The 18,694-nt window shown below is 46.1% G+C and overlaps 1 protein-coding gene across 6 annotated transcripts in view; it reads left to right on the forward strand.

Moving 5' to 3' along the window:
• The first annotated feature begins 10,140 nt into the window (after positions 1-10,140).
• Positions 10,141-18,694, forward strand: part of GRK5 (G protein-coupled receptor kinase 5) — a 231,478-nt gene continuing 222,924 nt past the window's right edge. For all 6 annotated transcript variants that reach the window (XM_060404747.1, XM_042238657.2, XM_060404748.1 and 3 more), the window contains exon 1: positions 10,141-10,372. In XM_060404747.1, coding sequence (XP_060260730.1) covers positions 10,321-10,372 — 52 coding nt within the window. In that variant the 5' untranslated portion in view covers positions 10,141-10,320. The remainder of the gene's footprint in view (positions 10,373-18,694) is intronic.

Below are 18,694 nucleotides of genomic sequence, written 5' to 3' on the forward strand. Positions count from 1 at the left end.
TTGCCCAGAGGCTTTTCTGGGCTGCTTGTCTTCTTGTTTACATTTCTGGATCCCAAGATGGTCACACGTCTTCCTCTCAATTCCTGGATGCCAGCAGAGAGAGTGATCATTTTAAATAGAAGGCTTGGGGATTACAGCTGGGGATTATAATGCAAACAAGACAAGCATAAAGCCGGTGGACGCGATCCTTTAATGCTGTCACCTTCCCAGCTCTTTAGGCTCTCCTGAGAGACCACTCTTCTCCTTTGCAATAGCCCTCTTTCCCCACGTTGCAGGGATCTGCTCCCTTGGGAGAATATCACAGGGAACACCCTTGATCTCACCTCTTTTTCCCATCCCAGCCCTCCGCCACCCCCACCTTGGCTTCTCCCAGAAAGCATCCTGTGATCAGCCTCCCCTGAAGACGACATGTTTTTAGAGACTGTGCAGCCCAGCTCAATTTGTCTTTATTCCCATTCCAGAGTGGGTAGTGGCTTGATTCTCAAGTAACTAAAAGCCCTGAAAGTGTTTTCCCAAAATAAAAGAGCCTTCTTTCCTTTCGGGTGAATTTTTCCTCCACCCCGACCGCAACCACAACAAAGTACTGTTTGCCTAAGTCTTCTGTGACTCCCTTTAGCCATCAATGGTTCAGAAATACTTGTGCCTCGTCATGGAGCATGGAAGGATTCCATTCAACCTCACCATTTTCAAAGCATTCTTATGGGCTCCAGCTCCCCCCTCTGTTAAGGCCACTTATGGGAGGGGCCCTAAGTCTTGTGCAAGGAGAAGCTGCTTCTAATTTTCCCAGGGGTGGGAGATCCTGGAGGCCACAGTAGGCAGAGGTTGAGTAGAAGTGGGACCAGACGTTGTGTTGAAAATAAAGATGCTTTCCTGTTTTTGTCTTGTCTCTGGTCCTTCCCAAGTGGGAAACTGACATCTCAGAGGGGAGAAAGGATGAGAAGGGTGCTGGGGGCAGTAGTGGATCAGCTCCTGCAGGTTAGCAGGTGGCAGAGTTCCTAACCCGTAGTTTCCTAACTGGGGAGTGCTTATCGTGGCTCAAGGCCTCTTTCCTTCAGTGAAGTCTCACCCTAGCACCATGCAAACCAGCCTGCCTGCATCCCTCCCGCCCCTTCTCCTGATTTTGTTCAGCAAGCATGTTCCAGTCAGTCTTCCATTTCTCAATCGCTTCCTCCTCTGCTGCTCCCTTTGTCCATTTATCTATTCTCTGGACTCGAGGCTTCCTGCCAACCAATCTCTTTCCTGCAAGATTGGTGCACTTGCTAAAAATGCTACACCTTTCCTCTCGTTCTGGAAGATCATGTAATAAGTAGAATGGAAACAGTGAGGCATAAAGAATCAGAGACTGGTCTTGGGACCCAGTCCTGCAACTTTCTGGTTATGCATCTTTCATTTCTCCGGCCTTTAATATCTCTTTAATTTCCTTTGCATATTAATAATTTTAGCATTATTTTGTAATTAATTATTTTTGTTTGCTCTGGGTCTTCGTTGCTGCGCGTGGGCTTTCTCCAGTTGCAGTTGACTGGGGGCTACTGTCCGGTGTAGTGCTGAACAGACTTCTAATTGCAGTGGCTTCTCTTGTTGGAGAGCACAGGCTCTAGGCACATGACATTCAGTAGCTGTGAGGCTTATAGGCTTTTGTTGCCTGAGGCATGTGGAATCTTCCCAGGCCAGGGATCGAACCTGTGTCCAATGCACTGGGAGGCGGATTCTCATCCACTGTACCTCCAGGGAAGTCCAGCATATTAATATTATTAATCACTTAATCCAACCTATGTATTCTCCAACTATTACTTGGATTTAAACTTTTTATTGAGATAAAACTAACACAACATAAAATTGACCATTTTAAAGTAAGCCAGAAAGAAAAACACCAATACAGTATACTAACGCATATATATGGAATTTAGAAAGATGGCAATGATGACCCCGTATGCAAGACAGCAAAAAAGACACAGATGTGTATAACAGACTTTTGGACTCAGAGGGAGAGGGAGAGGGTGGGATGATTTGGGAGAATGGCATTCTAACATGTATACTATCATGTAAGAATCTAATCGCCAGTCTATGTCTGACGCAGGATACAGCATGCTTGGGGCTGGTGCATGGGGATGACCCAGAGAGATGTTATGGGGAGGGAGGTGGGAGGGGGGGTTCATGTTTGGGAACGCATGTAAGAATTAAAGATTTTAAAATTAAAAAAGTTAAGAAATAAAAAAATAAAGGAAACAGGTCAGTGACATTTAGAACATTCACAATCTTGGGGAACTGCCACCTTTCTCTAATTCCAAAACATTTTTATCACCCCAAAATAAACCCCCAGACCCAGTAAGCAGTTCTTCCCCTGTCACTGTATCCCAGCTCCTAATAACCAATCCATGTTTCTGTCTTTTTGAATTCTGGATATTTCATATAAATGGAATCATACAATATTTGTCCTTTTACATCTGGCTTCTTCACTTAGTAAAATGTTTTCAAGGTTCATCTACTTTGTCACACGTATCAATATTTCATCCCTTTTTGTGGCTGAATAATATTCCATTGTAAAAACTAGGATGATGGAATCTGCTCCCGTCACTTCATGGCAAATAGATGGAGAAACAATGGAATCACTGGGAGACTTTATTTTCTTGGGCTCCAAAATCACTACAGATAGTGACTGCAGCCATAAAATTAAAAGACGCTTGCTCCTTGGAAGACAAGCTATGACCAACCTAGACAGTGTATTAAAAAGCAGAGACATTACTTTGCCGACAAAGGTCTATTGGGTCAAAATTATGGTTTTTCCAGTGGTTATATAGAGATGTGAGAGTTGAACTATTAAGAAAGCTGAGCACCGAAGAATTGATGCTTTTGAACTGTGGTGTTGGAGAAGACTCTTGAGAGTCGCTTGGACTGCAAGGAGATCAAACTAGGTCAATCCTAAAGGAAATCAGTCCTGAATACTCATTGAAAGGGTTGATACTGATGCTGAAGCTCCAATACTTTGGCCACCTGATGCAAAGAGCCGACTCATTGGAAAAGACCCTGATGCTGGGAAAGACTGAAGGCAAAAGGAGAAGGGGATGACAGAGGATGAGATAGTTGGATGGCATCACCAACTCAAGGACATGAGTTTGAGCAAGCTCTGGGAGATGGTGAAGGACAGGGAAGCCTGGCCTGCTGAGTCCATGGGGTTGCAAAGAGTTAGACACGAGTTAGCGATGGAGCAACAACAATCTTTCCTCCACTTCCCTGAATCACAGAGAGGCCAGATTCAGCCTGGAGAGGTGGGGATTCTCTGGAATCCTAGCTGGATCCTGGAACACAGGAGGGTTGTGGAGCTTGAGATGTAAGTCACTGAAACATTCTCTAACCCGATGCCCATGTCAAGAGGAGAATCCCCTTTGCAGCAGGTGAGGATGGGTTGTGTTGTACTGAGTCGCCTACCACACTCGTGGGCTCATTTTAGCTCACAAATGTGGAACCTGAGGCTTCCTTTTGCCATTTGGGGGCTGGCTGCAGCTCTCCAGAGTTCGTGCTAGATGGCATCCTCTCTCCATAGAGGAGAGGAATGACAGAGAAGTGGAAGGAGTGCTCCAACCTGTCGGGTTCCCAATGCAAGCTCATGTCAACGGCAGGGAACCCACGCCTTTTCTCCTACCGGAGGAAATTAAGCTGTTCCAAAGTATAGACTATATTCTATTTTACATATTTGTCCAAAAAAACAATCTGTGCAAACACTATATTTTTTAAACTCCAAGTATTTGTTAGATTCCCTTTAGCGTATAACCGACTAGCCGAGACTTTTAGTAAGGGAGCAAGAATGCCCTCCTTTTTATTGGGTCAATTAAATTTTCACCTATCCATAGTGGCCTGAGGACAGTCAAAGCATATATCAAGGTCTCAGAGATAATTAGGCTCAGAGTCTTTGGAGTCAGAGAAAGTTTATGTTATTGCAGCATTAAGGTCGAAATTGCTGGAGCCCTCTCATCCATGAGTCATCCGGCTTTAAAGGCTCCTAACACTGAATTTAATTCAGCTCACCTTTTTCTCTTTAAAAAGCGATTCTACCTTTGTTGTCAAGATTTCATCCCAATTTCCAGGGTAGGCTACCATGCTCAAACATATGACCTGCCTGATAGATGCTAATTGTAAAAAGACCATCAGTGATGGCTTGGATTCTTTCCTCGTCCATACTAACAGAAAATCATTGGCTTTTAAACAAATTACTAGGAAAGTCTGTTTTTCCTCCTTCCTCTCAGAATTAATTTTTATGTTTTCACTGTGTAATTTCCTTACCAATTTGAGCATTTTTTCCGTCATGTAAATCTATCTGATTGCTCGGCACTGAATCAAACAAACAAAAAAAATACCCATTTTGGGGGCGGTAAATAGCTTGTATTTTATTCAAGTCTGTAAGGTGAATTGAAATTGGTCTGCTTAGTCTTCCTTAAAATTGTGTGATTGCCTTAACTCCTGGGCAGATTGCTGGAGACAGCTGGATTTGAAGATGGAGGTACAGGCAGAAGGTGAAATCATTCCAGGGACTGACTGGCTTTTTAGATTGATCTCTCAGACCAGGAGGCCAGACTCCCTTACGTTTCCCTTGTAATCTCTGAGCAGGCAGTGATGAAGACATTCTGAGGGTTAACTAGTGCAGAATAACCAGTACCCCAGAGGCCTAGGTTGGGCTGTGTCTTGGCATGTGCTCTGAGTCAGCAAATACTGCCAAATACTATGTATAAGGTACTTACTAGGTTCTACAGAGAATGGAATCAAAAGATGAAAAAGACACATTTCAGGCCTTTGAGGAGGGAAGGCAGTTGATTGTTGTTGTTTAATTGCTAAGTCGTGCCTGACTCGTTGCAACCCCAAAGGACTGTAACCCCCCAGGCTCTTCTGTCCATGAGATTTTCCTGGTAAAAATACTGGAGTGGGTTGCCATTTCTTTCTCCAGGGGATCTTCCCGACCCAGGGATTGAATTCGGGTCTCCTGCTTGGCAGGCAGATTCTTTACGGCTGAACTACTGGGGAAGCCTTCAGGGAAGGCAAGCACTCACCTAAAAAAACTAGCCTTGCCATGGCTCATCAGTTGACCTAATTCTCCCAGGCTGTTTCCTTTGGGCTTCCCTGGTGGCTCAGACAGTAAAGAATTTGCCCGCAATATGGGAGACCCGGGTTCAATCCCTGGGTCGGGAAGATCCCCTGGAGAAGGGAATGGCAACTCACTCCAGTATTCTTGCCTGGAGAATCCCATGGACAGAGGAGCCAGGTGGGCTATAGTCCATGGGATTGCAGAGTCAGACATGACTGAGCGACTAACATTTTCAGTTTCTTTTACAATCGAGACAACAGTTTGTAACAATTCAGGGCCTAAGTCTACTATGGGGACCCTCCCAACAGAACATAACATCAGGAAGGGGGCCTTTCTTTCTCACTAAAGAGCATGCTAAACTGCTTCAGTTTGAGGAACATGGAGATCACTTGTGGCTGGAATCTTATTTCTGAACTTGCAGTCGAGACCCCCACAGATGACTCAGTAAAGTCTTGTTACAAAGCTGAGCATTTGGATGTCTACAGGCCATAATTATCTGGCAGCACCAAGGTGAAGCCTCCAGATAGATTTATACCATCAGCCAGTTTATCTTGAAACTGAAGGCTGTTACTGTCCCACGTGTTGCTTGGAGGTCAGGTTTTTCCAAAGTGTGGTATTTCTATTACTACTCACATTTCAAAAATGTTTTGGTTAGGATAAGAGAAGTTTTTTGTTTTTTTGTTTTTTTTTCAAGCAACTTGACTTTAAAGAAAAATACTAAATAAAGGGAAGAAGAGTTGTGGTCTACAATATTGCAAAGTGTTTTTTTTTCTTTTAATTTATTTATTTAGAGCTTCCTGAGTCGCCTGGTGGTTAAGAATCTGCCTTGCAATGCAGAGAACACCAGTTCGATCCCTGGTCCAGGAAGGTCCCACATGCCATAGGGTGACTAAGCCCATGCGCCACAGCTACTGAAGCCCAAACAGCTAGAGCCCATGCTCTGCAACAAGAGAAGCCAATGATAGGAGACACCCACACACCATAACTAGAGAGTGGCCCCCACTCTCTGCAAATAGAGAAAGCAAAGAAGACTCAGCACAGCCAAAAATTAAAAAATAAAACATTAAAAAACATTTATTGACTTATTTTTGGCTGCGTTGGGTTTTCATCACTTTTCACCAGCTTTCTCTAGTTGTGGTGAGCCAGGGCTACTCTTGATTGTGGTGCAAGGGCTTCTCACCACCATGGATTCTCTTGTTTCAGAGCACGGGCTCTAGGAGTGTGGGCTCAGTAGCTGTGTTGCCGGGGCTTAGCTGCCCCAAGGCATGTGGAATCTTCCCAGAGCAGGGATTGAGTCTGTGTCCCCTGCAGCGGCAGGTGGATTCCTATCCACTGTACCATCAGGGAAGTCTGCAAAGTTTTTAATGTCAGAGTTGGTCACCATGGGGCCCATCGATGAAGGGAGTTCTCAGAGAGGTTGGAACATAACAGGAAACCTCCTTCATGCCTCCAGGCCCAGGGTCAGCTCTCATTTCTCCTCTCGGACTCTTCCTAAGTCCCGGAAATCACTTCCTCTCTGCTTCCAAAGTCCTTTGTGTCTGTGTCCACAGTGACTCTTATTCCGTTTTATCTCAGTGGTTTTCCTCCCAGTTTGCTAGTCTTCCTAGCGGTGGACTCTCCTGGGAAATCACTTTGGTATTCCCTGCTGTGCTTGCCACATAAAGGTAAACTTTGAAGAAAGAGAAAAAAAAATGGGAGCATGAAAGCCCTGTCTCTCCAGCTGTTTCCTGATGATTAGAAAGCAGTGGCACAAGGAGAGGGAAGGAAACGCCAGCTCCAGCCCTGCTCAGAAAGCCGATGTGATTATTCAAGCAAAAGCAATCCATGTTTTAGGGCAGATAGGTTTGTGACTTTCAGAATAGTTCATTTCAATTTATAAGAGCTCTGACCAAGCAGCTTTATTCACACAATACAGGTGCTGACCGAAGAATGGGAAGATTTCCGCTTTATTTCACATTTCTGTCCCAGCTGACCCTGAGTGCATTGGGCAGTCAGTATTTGTCTTTGGTGTATTCCCATCCCTCCCCAAATTGCCTGTTCTCCATTTGGATTTCCATTCTTGCTCTCTGCCAACGAGATTCCCAACTTACCTGTTGATATTTAATAGACTACTCTTCCTGAATCAAACCCATTTTTCAAGAGGACTATGAGTCATTAATGCATTTAATGGGAAGGAATGAAGTTATAATGTTGGTGTTATAATCTGGAATGGAAACCTCCCCCCTCCCCTTAATCACTTAGCCAACTGCCTACTTTGCTTTCTTACAATACAGTTTAAGTTTACTCTGGGAGCCAAACAAAACAACTGCAAGCCAGTTCAGTATGTTGCTTGCCAGAAATTAAGTGCATAGACTCCGAGTCTGATTGCTAGGTTCAAATCGGTAGGTCTTCTTCGGTAGGTCTTCTGTAGGCTTTCTTCTTATTAGTTGTATGACTTTGGGCAAGTTATAAAACGTCTTCTGACCTGGTGACTTTATCTATAAAACGCAGCTTTGTTCTCTACCTCATCTGGACGTTGTGTTCCGTGAAATTAACCATGTAAAGGCTTTTGACGGGGGTGGGGGGGTGTTATCTTCTTTTGGTGGGTTCCAGCATCTTCCTGTGATGGTTGTTCAACAGCTAGTTGCGATTTTGGTGCTCTCGCAGGAGCTGAGCTCACGTCCTTCTACTCTGCCATTTTGAACTGGAAGCAGGGAGCTCTTTAGTTAGTTGCTTTTGTTAGTCAAATAGGTAAAGTTTGGACTGGATCAGGCCTTAAGCTACCGGCAAGGGGCAAAATGCCTACTGCAGTTGGTGAGCTCTAGGTGGCGCTAGTGGTAAACAGCCCGGCTGCCAGTTCAGCAGACAGGAGAGACTCTGGGTTCCATACCTGTATGGGGAAGATCCCCTGGAGAAGAGCAGGGCAACCCACTCCAGTATCCTTGCCTGGAGACTCCCACGGACAGTGGAACCTGGCAGGCTACGTTAGGGTTCACAGGGTCGCAAACCTTAGGATATTACTGAAGCGACTTAGTACTCACGTGCACGAGATGCTGCCAGCTCTGATTCTCTGTCTCTCTGAGAGACTCTGATTGTAAGTTAGCGCTTTCATTGTAAGTAGGTGGCTATGTAGCCAAGACCAAGCCTGGGGTGCTTAGAATAGTAATGCCTAGAGTGGGAGAATCCCAGGGACGGGGGAGCCTGGTGGGCTGCCATCTATGGGGTCGCAGAGAGTCGGACACGACTGAAGCGACTCAGCAGCAGCAGCAGAGTGGGAGATACCTAAGAAATCATCTGCTCAGCTCCCTGCCTTTTGAAAGGCAAACTGTTATTCCCCCTACTTCGCAGACAAGTGAGGTCCAGGGAGACCCACTGACCCTTGAAAAATGGGTTTGATTCAGGAAGAGTAGGATATGCGAGAACAGGCCCCAGGACTGGACACTAGGGAGTGGTGATGATGGATACACTCCATCAGGAAACAAGACAATCCTGGGCTGTTAGAATCAGCGACCACCCTAGCTTCCAAGGCCTGAAAAAGTCTATTAATTTCTTTATATTCTCCAATGCATAGTAATTGTTCTCTGTTTCTCTCTGCACCTCCCTGCCACTTCCTGGCAGCCCTGAGGGGTGGAAGGTTTCCTTTTTTTGGACAGAGAAGGTCCAGAGCCGGCTTCCGCACGGATATCCGGCCAGCAGGGTGCACAAAAGGCAAAGACCTCAGTTTTGGGGGGTCAGCCCGCCCCTTTCCCAGATAGAACGTATGTCGCAGGTCCGGAGTGCCCCACCGCCCGTTTCCCCGGGGCGAGGCCTTCGGAGGCAGCAAGGAGGCGACGCTGAGCACAGATCTGGGGCCCGACGTTCTGAGCATACAGTGGAAAGGCACTAAGAGCCCCAAGATGAATAAGCCTGGACTTGGAAAACGAATGTCTAACACAGACTTGGTGCTGTTAACCTACTCATATTTCTGACCCCGGCGATTCAGTCTGCGTTTTTATTAATATCAGTTGGGTTGGAATGAAGATTCTTGATTCGCGGCCCCGTGTGGTGGAAGGCAGGTTATTAGTTGAACCGGTCCGCATCCCACGCCGGGATCCCCGGAGTCGCAGACGGGTGTCCCGGGGCGCAGAGAAACCTGGGGGTGGACCCGTCGTCCGCGTGGCCCCACCGCCGCGCTTCCATCCCGCGGCCGCCGAGGGGCGCTCAGGCTGCGCGGGTATCGATGCTGCCGCCAGCGCCGAGTCGCCGCCTACTCGCGGATCCCCCTTCGCGCCCTCGGACGAAAAACAAAGTACACCTTTGTCACCCACCGAGCGCGTGTGCGACGGCAGCACCTCGGCCGGCCGCCGCGTGCGGGGCCCGCGGGCGTGCCTGGCCGCCTTTGGGCTGCAGCCCCCTGCCCACGTGGGCTTGGCGTGCCCCGGAGGAAGCCGGGGTGCAGGCCCGGCCGGCCTGACCTCCCTTCCATCCCGAGCACGCCACGCGGGGGGCCAGAACCGCCACCAGCTCCTGCCCGGACGCAGCGCTTCGCCCCGCCCTCGCCGTGGCCCGTGCACTTCGCTTTCTGGGCATTCGGCAGGGCGGGAAGCGGGCGAGTGGGACCACCCCTCCTCCCCCGGCATGGATATGCGAGAACGGGCCCCAGGACTGGAGTTGGGCGGGGGGAGCTTCAGCTCCGCCGAGCCGCCTTTGACTCGCTCGCTGCACGCCCCACCGCCTTCCCTCCGAAGGCACGTCCCAGGGCGGTTCTCGGATTCCCGCAGCCGCGCGCCAGTCCCGGCCCCAGCCCAGCGCGCCGGGCCGAACTACAAGTCCCAGCAGGCCCCGCGCCGCGAGGGCCGGAGCGGGAGGCGTGGCTCGGCCCAGCGCCTGCGCAGTGAGGCCGCCCCAGCCTGCGAGTACCACACCCCCGGGACGGACAGAGGGGAGGCAGAAGCATCCGAAGCATTAAAGCATCCGCGGGAGCCCGAGGGGAGGAGAATGGAGTGACAGAGCAGCGCGCAGGGTGGGGGGTGGGGGGGAAACTGTTGAGGGAGGGGGGGGAGGGGGGACACAGAGGGAGGAAGAAGCGGCGGCGGCGGCTCCTCTTTGCAGAGGTGGAAACTCCGAGGGATAAGAGCAAAGAATAATGCGGTAGGCTAGGCGGGCTGCTCGCTCCCGGCTCCGGCAAGCAGCGGCAGCAGCCCAAGCAGCGGCAGCAGCAGCAGCGGCAGCACCGTCAGGCGCTGACAGCCCCGCCGGCCGGCTCCCTCGCTGACCGCCGACTGTCAATGGAGCTGGAAAACATCGTGGCCAACACGGTCTTGCTGAAAGCCAGGGAAGGTAAGAGGCAGGGCGGGTGCGTGCCTGGCGCCTTCGCCACGAGCCGGGGTATCGGGCGGGTGCGGGATGCCCGCAGTGAGTTTGGTCGGGAGCAGGGCACCTCGGAGAGTGCTCGGCAAACGCTTCACGGTTCCTGCCCTTGTGCTCGGGGAACCTGGACTTGGGCAGAGAAGGGGAAACGTCACCTCGAGGTTGCAAGGATTAGGATGCTAAAACAGATTCCCTAGTTTCCAGCTCTAACCTTACCGTGCCGTGCCTTCTCGGCAGCTGTTGAAAGGTCAGTTGGAAAGGCGTTCATTCAGGAAGAGATGGGCAAACATGCAAATCAAACAGCTTTTCCGAGTTGGCCCGGGATGGTTCTGTGAGTGAATTCGTGTGTGTGTGTGTGTGTGTGTGTGTGTGTGTGTGTGTGTTGGGGGTGGAGGGGCGCCGGCTGAGTTGATATAGGTTATTGCTGGAAACCATCCGCTGGGAATGTTTCTTAGGGAAATCCCGTCGTGTGGAAGGAAGCCTTTTAAAGGCAAAGTAAGATGTTGAGGAATTAGCCTGTTCACATAACGAGAGGATGGTTGTGCAAATCATGTAGAAAAGAATACATGATTTCAGGGGTGGTTTTTCCCCCCATTGAGGAGGGAGAGATTAAGTGGATTTTTTTGTGTTTTGGCTTAATTAAGAAAAGAAAGGTAAGTGTGCCATTGCTTAGATGTGTTTTGGATGCAAATCATTAGATTTTCTGCATTAGGTTAGCAGGAAATATCGTCTAAATGGAGTGGGTAAGAAGCTAAGTCGAGACTATAAACGCACTTTTTGACTCTTCCTTGAGATGGAGAGAGGGAAGGGGTGAGAGAGAAAGTGGCCCAGAAACTTAAGATGCTTCCTAAAATGATTCTGTGCGGGTAAGCATACATATTTAGGAACACCTGGAATTTATGTAACATTTCTTTTGCCAAGATTTGAGCTCTGGGTGCAGCCTTTTTATGAAAAGGGAAGTGGTTTTCCCTTTCATGGGAGGAGGCTTTATTTGACACCCAAGGTCGAATGCAGTCTCAGTAAGGTCTTGACTTCAGAAGAGTACAAGGCGAGCAGTCCACGAAAACGCCCTATTTACTTCTTAATATTTTTCATTCACACACTCTGATGAATGAAGGAAGACTTTGCTGGCCAGCAGTAAAACTGTTCATGTTGATCCAGCTGATTCCATCACCTTGTGGCACTGTACGCGGGGTGTGAGTAAGTGATGCACAACTCAACAGCTCATGTCGTAATTTCAGCTTCGTTTGTCTCCAAAGCAGCAGCCTGGAAGGTTTGCTTCGGAAACTCCAGCCGAATTGGAAATGTGCAGGTCTGTTCTTCCCATTGCCCAGAGCTTTGGTGTGAACAGACTTTTAACAGAGGCTGTTCCTGGTGACTTCAGTTTCTAAAGCCCGAGTATTTTCTTTTTTCCTAACCCCAAATTTTTAGCAAATTGGACCAAGAGGCCCGTGGGCTGTCTCCTGAACAGGGCAGTGAGTCCTGGAGGGGGAAAAAGCGGAGAGAACAGCCCCCGGCTCACAGCCTTTGCAGCCGCCACCTAGTGGTGGAATGTGGTTGTTCACCTGAGGGCTCGGGGGCTGGGAAAGTTTTCCCTCTCCATTCTGAAATTTTTTCCTGGGAAATCATTGGATGTGACGATACTGGAGGCTTTGCAAGTTTCACTGGTTTCTCCTGTTGCCCGGGGAATTCTGCTGCCTACTTTTGCTGCTCTACACTTATTTGCCTAGAGCTTGCTTTTTTTTTTTTTTTTTCCTTAGCATTTGATTGCTTCTTTTAAAATGTTTTGCTTGGACTGGGCAGAGTATTATTAATTTTCTCCCCCAGTTTGGTCTCCCCAGATTTTTTCACTGAAATGAATGCACCGCTTGGTAATTTTGTCTGTCAGGTTAACAAATTGGGTTTTTTAGAGCCTTGGAAAAGAGAGCTACAGTCTGGAGGCTTATATGGAATGACCGAATTACAGTGATTAAAAAGTTCTCAAGAATGTGTCTTTTACTTCCTTTTCCTTTTAAAGTCTTTTCAATTTCTCTTTGAGAGCTTGGTAGTCATCTCACGGTGAGAAAATAGCTCCTGAAATTCCTTTGAAATGGAGGGGGCCTTCCCCGTAAGAATACGGAGAACTGACACCTGAATGAGAAAAACTAATTACTTTGTGGAAATTTCATTTTGAAATCTGCATTTCTCCCCTTCTTTCTCTTTTATGTCTAAAGAGAATCCACGATTTTAAGTGCTTCCACTTTCTTCTCACTGGGTCTTTATTAAAGATTTGAGCATATATATTCTAATTACTGTAGAAGCTTTTAGAAATAAAAGCTATTTATTTTTCTCTTCTCAATTCTTACATAGTTGAAGTCATTCTTTTCAATTAAATAATTCTCCTAGTAACCCCATTACCCGCATATTCAGAAATGAAAGTTCCAGTCAGTATAATGAAAGCTTTGACATAAAATTTGTTGTATCTTTAAAAATCTGAATTGTTTACAATGTTTAAAACCACTTCTTCCTTGAAGATTCTTGTGAGTGGTTATAAATGAGAAATATGGTTTGTGAATGCGAAATTTAATTTAGTTCAGTTAACAAAATAGATTGTAAACAATTTAAAATGTGGCTTTCAAGTAAAAGTCACATTTGTCCCAAACAATAGAGAAACGGGCCTTGAAGAAAGACAGACACACTTTGGAAATGCTATAAATTTGTAGTTGTCTATGTTGGTGGGTAATTTGGGGGCCTATCTTTTGTTATTATTATGCATTCTCAAAGACAGATGTCTTCTAAATTCATTGTAAGTTAAAATTCTTACCATAATAATACTTTTATAAAGTGGAATAAGATAGAAAATCTGTAAGTGAATTAAAGTGGTTCATCATTAATAATTAGAAAACATTGGAAACAGCTTGCACCTTTGTGACTTTTTTGAAATAAGATGAAGATCTGGGTTCAAAATTTTAAACCACCCAAATGTACTTTGTTCTGGACTCAAGAGAGCATCAACTTGATCATTCTCAGGAACTTTAGATTACTCTCCTAAAAATGGGTGGTTAAGGGTAAAAAAAGAAAAGAAGTTGAGACTGAATTCATGCCAATTTATGGAAATGAGCTAAGTGATTAAGCATTTAATGAAAAGAAACCCAAGACTAATTCTGTCTATCTATTTACATTTCAGAATCTCAGAAAATTGGCAAGCACACTAATGCTGAAATCATAGTAGTGAGAAAGAGTGTTTGCAGAGGGCCTTTTGTGTTTCCTTTTGATTTTATTGTTGCAGTAAAGGTTTTTGTCATGTTTTAGTGCTTTGCCTCACTTCTTTGAACGGTGGTGAGAAGAAATTTTGAAAGGTCCCACCCTTCCTTTCTTCCCAGGGCAGTAGTAGTCATATTTGATCAATAAAGAGGACAAGAGAGGGAGTATCGATCACATTTTCCTGAGCGTGGTACTAGCAGGCACAACTATAGAACTGAGAAGTCAGACACGTCATGATTTTTGCCCTTGGTCAGGATGTCGAAAATCAGAACGTGCAAGGACCTTTCACTCACATATCTCTGTAAATTTGTTGGCCTGGATCTTCCCAATGATTAAGGTTGGGGACCTGGAAACAGGTGACTGCAGAGGCTGGGAAGGGCAGGAGACGGGAGGGGGTTTGAATGCAGCCAGCCTGCTGGGACAGAGTCAGCATTCCACGGCAAGGCTGAAAGCCCTTCCCTCTTTTCCTTGCAACCCTAGTTCATGATGGCAAAACTGAAATATTGTTATTAGAACACTGGAATGTCTCTGAAGCCCACAGCCGTTTTAACTGTTATCGGCAGGCGTACTTAATCCACCCCCGTGGCTGCTTCTGCCCTAAAGCTTCTCTGCACAGAAGAGCAGCACTTTTTGCATCCTGAGCTCGGGCAGCTCATCATGTGTTAAAGCTGCTGGGCCTATTAAGTACAATGCCATCATTAAACAAAACTGCCTTTTACTTTTTCTGAGTTTCTTTTCAGTCCTGACAACTTGGATGTGGAGAAACCAAAAGCAAATGGTTTCAGAGGCCTTGCTTTCTTACAGAAAGGTTTCAAATGATGCTTTTAATTAATCTAGCTGCCGGTTTTTAAAACCATCAGATAAATGCCCTCAAGACTCTCATCTTTCAATAGCTTAGCTGCTTCTTGTCAGATTCTAAACTCCAGAAAGCTTGATTCTTCCACTCCCCAGACTAATCCTTGTTTAAATTATGTCTTCAGCAGCCGTAACTCTTGTAGTGGCTTGCTAAATGATACCCTTTGGGTGTGGGCCGAAGACTTCAATAACATCTGAGTGAATTTCAGGAAAGAGCTCAGTGCAGGACCAAATTGACCTTTACCAAGGGCCATTCAACCCAGACCTGGGAACTCACAGTCTTCTAATGAAATGGTTTCAGGACTTCGGTCAATATTTAAAGTTAATAATTTGTTGCCGGTATATTTGTGGCTCATGGTAAAGCATTATAATATCTTGACATTTTTGAAATAAACAAGCCTTACGGTTACAAAAAGATATTGCTACAATAGATCATACAATTCTAGGTGAAACTTGAGAAGATGATAAAAGTGACTAAAAACAGGTGACACAGAAAAGGAAAGGGGGAATTTCTTCAGTCTTACAACCCCTAGCCCCCACACCTCACTTCAAAATAGAATAGTGAAGATAAAGGGTTTTAAGATGTGATTTTTAAATGATTAAAAATAGATTATGTGGGCTTAAATAATAGGAATGATTTTTACTTTGAAACACATGCTGTTACATTTCAGTGGAAAATTTTATTTTAAAATATCCTAAATATTGAAACGATTTTAATCCATAAAGCTTCTTAAAATTTTATCTTTTAGGGATAAAAACAATATTGTTGCATTTAATACCATCCAGACAGTTGGGGGAAGCACCCCATTTGGTATAAATCATGCTTACTTTTTTTTTTTAAGCAAAAATTCTTTATTATCATCAAATATTCAAACAATTATTCATGGTACTTTTAAAGAGAAGGCAGTTCTGTCCTGTCTAGACTTTGCCCCCTCTCCCAGTTTCTTGTTTTATGAAAACCATTTTTAAATTGTCTTTTGAAATTCTTACAAGGCTCAAATCATTCATTCATTCATTCAGCCTTTGATTGTTGAAGGACCCTGTGGGAGGTGACATTTTGGGTGTTAGCCTTGGAGAGGTGCGGCTGGAGGTGGACATCATCATTAACTTCTTAGGCTTTTAACCTGATAAATCAGATTTGAGTAGAACCTGATTTTTCCTCCAAGGAGCTGAAGCTGATTGTGGTATAACCTGCTTAGCTGGAAATTGTTGACTCTGCTGTGCCTAGAGCTTGGACACTAGCCTGCGGGACCAAAACATGACTTAAGGATAACTCAGAGGTCATATTTGAGGGATAGGCTGGAATCTGGAAGACAACTGCTAATTTTCCAAGACGGGTGTTTTTATGAAGGTCAGTCCCTACAAATGGAAACCGCTTAAGAGGTTTCCTCTAAATCATAAGAGGTCCCTTTGGTTGGGGGTGAGAAGACCCAAGAAGAAACTGGTGTGCAGAGGTGTCTTCCAGGCAGCACCTCAGTGGTCTTCCTGGGGCAGCCCCTGGGCGGAACCGATGGGCCACCGTTCTGGAGGAAAGATAGTGGGGGCCGCCTTCCTTTGGATTTTTCTTGGGATTTCTTGGGCTTGAGCACTTCCTCTGGTAGAGCCTGTCACTTGGAATAACCTGAAAATGTTCAAGTGTCTGTCTAGTTGTCTGAATATGTGCCCTCCAACATGGTATCTACTAGCTGCATGTGGCTGTTTAATTAAAGTGAGGAACTTACCTGGTGGCCCAGTGGGTAAGACTTGGAGCTCCCAGTGCAGGGGGCCCCCGGTTCGATTCTTGGTCCGGGAACTCGATCCTGTGTGCCAAAACTAGAGGGCCCGAGTGCTGCAGCTAAGACCTGGCACAGCCAAATAAATATTTTAAAAAATTAATTAAAGTGAACTATTCCGTTCCATAGGTGTGCCAGCCACGTTCAAGTGCTCAGCAGTCACAAGGGGCCAGTGGCTACCCTGCTGGATAGTGCAGAAGGGGAGTACCCCCAGCTCTGCAGAAAGTTCCTGGGACGTAACTTCCAGGGTTCTACACACATTGAGTTAAATGAGGGTGAAAACCTCATAACTTCTGATGTGAAGATTGGGAGAACATAAGGGGGAGGGGGCAGGGGGAAGGAGGTGAGAAACAGAGGGGCTGGGGGATTGGAGATTAGGATTGTGTCCTAATCAGAGAAAAACGCAGTTCAAGGACAATCATAAACATTGGTGGTAGTAATAAGCCACTCATATTTCTCACCTTCCCCACCTTTTTTTGTATCTTTTTGGGAAATTGGCCTCGATTGAGCAACTGACTGTCCTGATTCAAATTAAGTATGTATTACAGGCTTCCCAGGTGGTTCTAGTGGTAGAGAACCTGCCTGCCAATTCAGGAGACTTATATAAGAGTTGCGGCTTCGATCCCTGGGTTGGGAAGATCCCCTGGAGGAGAGCGTGGCAACCCACTCCAGTATTCTTGCCTGGAGAATCCCATGGACAGAGGAGCCTGGCAGGCTACAATCCATAGGGTCACACAGAGTCGGACACGACTGAAGTGACTTAGCATGCATGCAGATACACACTATTAATTAAAAAAATAAAAAGTTGTGTGTACAGTAAATCCACAGAAAGAAGGGAAAAAAAACAACAACCCCGCTTTCTATTTACTTCAGAAAAGGTGGTCTAAAATGAACAGGGCGATTGATAAAAACAATTTTAAGAGTTTCCATTTCTTTTGAACAGGACAGATTGCAAGAAGATCATGGAGAAAGATGTCAAAAACACACTGTTCTTGTATCCACTTTAAAATGATTTCTTCCTAAAAACTTTTCCTGTGAGATTTGAAACATTTTAACGACGACGCTGTTAGAATACACTTAGAAAGCAGCATGATTATTTGAAACAATAAAACAGCTCACTGCTGTTCTTGGGGTCAGAAGCAAAGAATAGCTATCTGAAGTTGTGCCAAAGAGTCAACTGGTAACCTCCTCCTGACAGAAGTCAGTAATAAATTAGGCTAATTTCCACGGGGCCTGTTTTGTCTCTAGGAATCTGTAGCCTGTGGAGTATCAGTATTTTTTTTTTTAAGGCAGTGATGAAATAAACCTCAAAGGACAACTTCCGGGACCTGTGCAGAAAGTAAAAGAAACAGATAAACAGATACGAACATTCCTGGTTTGGGAAGCGGCCACAGAGGCCCACGGGGTGGCCAGGGCCTGGGCTGCCCCAAGGCTTCTCAGGGGTTTTCCTCATCGGTTCTCCACTTTCCAGAATAGAAATCACCCCTGCTTATCAGATGGGGAAACCGAGATGGAAGAAAGGGACCCGCTTGTTCAAGGTTACTTGAAATGTGGACTTTTCTGGAAAAGCCCTCCAAAATCCTTTAACATTGCCAAAGAAATCTTTCCCTTCCCTTATAATCATATTAATATAAGCCCCAAACTGCTACAGAAACCAAAACCCCCCAAACCAAACCCATTTTCAGGGCTGTATGGTTTCTAAATGTAAATGCTCTGAGGTTGCCATTGTGGTCGAGAAAGAGTCTCTAACAGATTTCCTGGGGAAAAGGGCAAAGAAAATGGGAATCTAACTGCCCTCCCAGACCCTGATTTCAGCTACATTAAGAGCAGTTGGAGGATGTAATTTCCTACTAGGCTCTGAATGACTACTATAAGGTGAGTCCTCGCAGTCAGCGTTTCCATTTTAAAAGTAGAACTGTTGGGACTTCCCCAGTGGTCCAGCAGTTAAGACTCCATGCTTCCAAGGCAGGGAGCCTGAGTTTGATCCCTGGTCCAGGAAGATTCCAGATGCTTCAGGGCAACTAAGTCCGCGTGCCACAACTACTGAGCTGGTGTGCTGCAACTGAAAAGATCCTGCTCGCGGCAATGAAAATCCCACCTGCCACAACTGAGGCCTGGCACAGCCAAATAAATAAATAAAAGCGATGATTTAAAGAAGCAAAACATAGAACTCTTTATCAACGCCAATGAATCTGTGATTGGCCGGGGTGGGGGTGGGGAGGGGACAAATGACATACATGCCCGTGCGTGTGTGCACACGTGGCCATGATTCTTTCTGAAGCCGCGTCACCTGTGTTCTCCCACACCCTCATGCATACCTGCACACCCGAAGAGCAAGGCCAGTCAGCTTCTTGGCATTCTTGGTCCTCCTGGCAGGGCTTGGGGAGAATCTTGAGTAGCCAAAGAATTGCCCCCGAGGGAC

This window comes from Ovis aries, chromosome 22 (genome assembly GCF_016772045.2).
Source record: "Ovis aries strain OAR_USU_Benz2616 breed Rambouillet chromosome 22, ARS-UI_Ramb_v3.0, whole genome shotgun sequence".
NCBI classification, from domain to species: domain Eukaryota; kingdom Metazoa; phylum Chordata; class Mammalia; order Artiodactyla; family Bovidae; genus Ovis; species Ovis aries.